At 36.4% G+C, this 4,065-nt stretch overlaps 1 protein-coding gene across 1 annotated transcript in view; it reads left to right on the plus strand.

The window, feature by feature from the left end:
• LOC106877334 (A disintegrin and metalloproteinase with thrombospondin motifs 16) overlaps positions 1-4,065 on the plus strand; it is a 123,112-nt gene that overhangs the window by 104,439 nt on the left and 14,608 nt on the right. Inside the window, exon 14 of the mRNA XM_014926209.2 lies at positions 322-373. Within this exon, the coding sequence (XP_014781695.1) occupies positions 322-373 (52 nt within the window). The remainder of the gene's footprint in view (positions 1-321; positions 374-4,065) is intronic.

A 4,065-nucleotide genomic window follows, 5' to 3' on the forward strand; every position in this document is an offset into this window, starting at 1 on the left:
GGTGATATGTGTGTGTGTGTGTATATATATATACACACAGCACACACACACACACACACATTATGTAAACAATACTTCAAATGCTTCAATTCTGTGTATGTATATTTATTTTCTAGATTACTAACATTTAGCAATGATTTTATCCATTGTGTTGATGTGCCATTTTCTATAATTAATAAAACTGTCAGCATTTTTGACACCATGGGTATGCTAGTATATATATAAAGTGTATTGGTATTCTTTACTAAATAAATTATAAATACACCTTGCTTATGTCATCGTACTATCATATACTAATATAATGTTTCTTATCTGTTTCAGTGGTGCGTATCTGGAAAATGCGTATATGATATCACAGCCCCTAAAATGGATGGTGAGTTTTGCAATAGTGGTTGATGTGGTGATGGACAATGCAAGAGAGGGATTGATAATGGAGATACTGTATGTGGATGACCTTGTTCTGATGAGTGAGACAATGGAAGGATTGAGGGAGAAGTTTTGGAAATGGAAGGAAGTGTTTGAAAGCAAGGGTTTGAAGGTAAACTTCGGGAAGACAAGGGTGATAGTGAGTGGGGTGGAATGAGAAGTGTTAGTGAGTAAAGTGGATCCATGTAGTGTATGTGGGAGGAGGATAATGGCAAGTGTGGTGTTGTGTACAAGATGTGAGAAATGGGTTCATGGTAGATGTACGAAAATGAAGGTGAACCCCAGACTGGCAAGAGAGTTTGTTTGTGGAAGATGTGAGAAAGGAGTTGGAGGGCTGGCAGAACCAGTGGAAATGCTATGTGATGAGGTGGAAACAGTGAGAGGGTTTTGTTATTTGGGAGATAGGGTGGATGTAAGTGGTGGATGTGAAGCAGCTGTGACAGCAAGAGCAAGACTTGGCTGGGTGAAGTTCAGGGAATGTGGAGTGTTGTTATATGGGAAAAGGTTCTCATTAAAGACAAAACGAAGTGTCTATAGGAGTTGCATGAGAGCTGCAATGCTGTATGGGAGTGAGACATGGTGTCTGAGAGAGAGAGAGAGATGGTAATTTTGAGAAGGACTGAGAGAGCAATGGTGAGAGAAATGTGTGGGGTGAAGCTGTTTGATAAGAGGACTGAGGACTTGGTGAGGATGCTGGGGTTGGAGGAATTGGTGCAACAGCTGGCAAGGGCAAATGGAGTGCAGTGGTATGGGCATGTATTGAGGAGGGATGAGGAGCATGTTCTGAGAAGGGTGCTTGAATTTGAGGTAAATGGACCATGAAAACAAGGTAAACCAAGGAAAATGTGGAGGAGACAGGTGGAAGAGGAGATTGGGAGGGTTGGCTTGAGAAGGGAGGATGCCCAAAACAGGGCAAGATGATGAGATGGTGTGAGGGTGGTTGCTATGGCATTGAGGTAGATCTGGCACACACACACACACACACACCATTAACGGGGACAAAACCTGGATTTTAAACACTGGATGATGAGGATTATGATGACAACATCTGTTTTTTATAAATATAATTAATGCTCACTTGCTCACTTACTTGGGTACAGGAGCTGGGATACAAACTATTATTGAAATTAATGTTGACTTACCTGCATGGCAGAGATGGTACACTCTAATGACATTAATGTTTATTTACTTGAGTAGCAGAATAGGGGTACAGACTTATGACAACATCAATGGCCAAGGTGCATTCTCATCTCCTGTAACAAATGTTTCAGTGATGTCAATAAAAAAAAGTGTGTAAAATCTAAGTAAAAGTAGAAATACTTATTACCATATTTGCTGTCACATAAGGATTTTTTTTTTTTTTGGCAATTTTTAAATGTATCAAAAAATTGCCCTGCATCTAATGTGGCCACATCATGGATTTGAGTGTTGCAAACGAAAGGCTGAGTGCTTTTTCTTGTGTATAAATTTATTTCTATATTTACACTATGCTACAGAACCTGGGTTACTTTTTCATGTGCCACCCTGTATTTGAACGAAGAGAAAATATATGTTCTCCTACAAAATCACGATAATATATCTGTAATGAGTGTATGATGAAACATATTAAATTTGTTCAAATATACTTGTAAAATAGGAGTGTGTCTTATGTGGAAGTACCTTTATACACCAACAAATGTAGTAATTATATAATAAATAATCATAAGAAAACACATCTTTTACTGGTTTCAGTAAATAGACTGTGGTCATACAGGGACATTGTTTTCAAGGGTTTTAGTCATTTATATCAACTCCAGCATTTTCTCTGCTCCTTATTTTATTGACATCAGTAGAAAAGTCAAGTTGATGAGATGTAAAGAAAACAGGAATCTAGCTATAGTTTTCAAAAACCTAGTGAAGGGAGTTAACTTAAGAGTCTCCAAGCTATCTTCAAATAAAATCTTCAAAGCCACAGCCCAGGCCACTACTCGTTTCAAAGATAAGATTTGTTATATGTTCAACTTTAGCCCCCAACAAGGAAAAAACCACCATAATGCCAAATGATTTATGTCTTTATTTTCCTTTAATGTAAAAACTTGTATAGCTACAATCTTTCTTAATTTAGTTGTTAAGTATTTTCCTTGGATGCATAAACATACTTTGAGATTCTCTTTAGCTGTACAGCTAGTATAAAGAAAATATTAGTAAATAACTCTAAACCTAACACAGAAGCATGCTTCTCATGTAGCAGTAACACCACATACTCACTAAACAGCGTATGACGCAGAGGTAGTGTTGAAGGATGTTAGAGAATGACAATGCATGGGAATATGCGGATGTAATGAAAGGTCTCTTCAGGACCAGGTTCAACAACCACAAGTCGTCATTTAATATTCAGGAGAAATATGATGTCACAGTTCAGATGAGATATGTATGGACATTGTAGAAAAATACATTACATCAAATGAGAAATACTAAAAAAGTGCAACCATTACCTTAACAGCTTTAGGAGATGCAGACTCTACGTGGCAGCTAAAATCATATAGAACTCCTTCACCCAGGTGTCTACCAAAAGTTTAAATGTGAAGTTTTTTCCTCTAGCCCTCAGAAGTGCAGGTATATTTTAATAAATTAAGAGAAGAATTAGTTCTTCTCCCATCAGTGCTTTCCTCTCTACATTTGAGGAGCAAGTATAAATTTTGTCCCTCACAACTAGCATTTATATATATATACATACAAGCCTATACACAAGCATGCATATACATGACCATAAATAATGTTAAAATTTACCCCCGCGCACCTCCCCAATATTTCAATCCCACCCTGCCCTTACCCCACCTCCACCCTACAATCAAATATATCCGAAGGACTCTGATAATCTAAATGAGCTGGCCTACTTCCTTTCTTCTGGATTTGGTCTGTGTGCTTTCATCCATGAATTTTGTACCAGTTTTTACATCTCTAAGACTATAAACTAGATGTAACATTCTCAGTCCTCCAGTAGTAAGGAGTATTGGCCATACTGTTCCATTCAGACATTTTTGATGTTTGCTGGATTTGCTTCTTTATTTCTGGTATAAAACCTTTTAAATAATGATGGTCACTCCCATCGATTTTGACCAATGAATGTTTGAAGGAAAGGATTAAAAGTAAAAGAAGCTACATCTATTTGCAATGAATGCATGAATATTTGAACCTAGGTATTAATTTTGCTATGAAGTTACAATGGGGACAGTGATGATTTTGATTTTGTCTTGGCTTGGACAAAATGTGTCTGTTAGACAGATGTGTTGAAGAGATAAAACACAGACTACAAGTGTTTCTTAGCAAAGTCTTATAACTTGCTACATAAGTTGTAAGACACAAAATCAGCTTAGCTAATCTTCAGGTCCTATTATCTCTACAATCTTTACATTGGAGAGGAACAAATGAAAAATTCATGTTAGTCTCCACACAACAATGTAAATAATGCAGAGGTAATTGGACCTGAAGATTAGCTAAGCTGGTTTTGTGTCTTACAACTTAAGTAACAAGCATTACTTTGCTATGAAACACTTGTAGTCCATCTGTTTCATTCCTTTCTTTTATATATATATATATGTATATATATATATATCTATCTATATATATATATATATATATATATATATATATATATAT

This window comes from Octopus bimaculoides, chromosome 5 (genome assembly GCF_001194135.2).
Source record: "Octopus bimaculoides isolate UCB-OBI-ISO-001 chromosome 5, ASM119413v2, whole genome shotgun sequence".
NCBI classification, from domain to species: domain Eukaryota; kingdom Metazoa; phylum Mollusca; class Cephalopoda; order Octopoda; family Octopodidae; genus Octopus; species Octopus bimaculoides.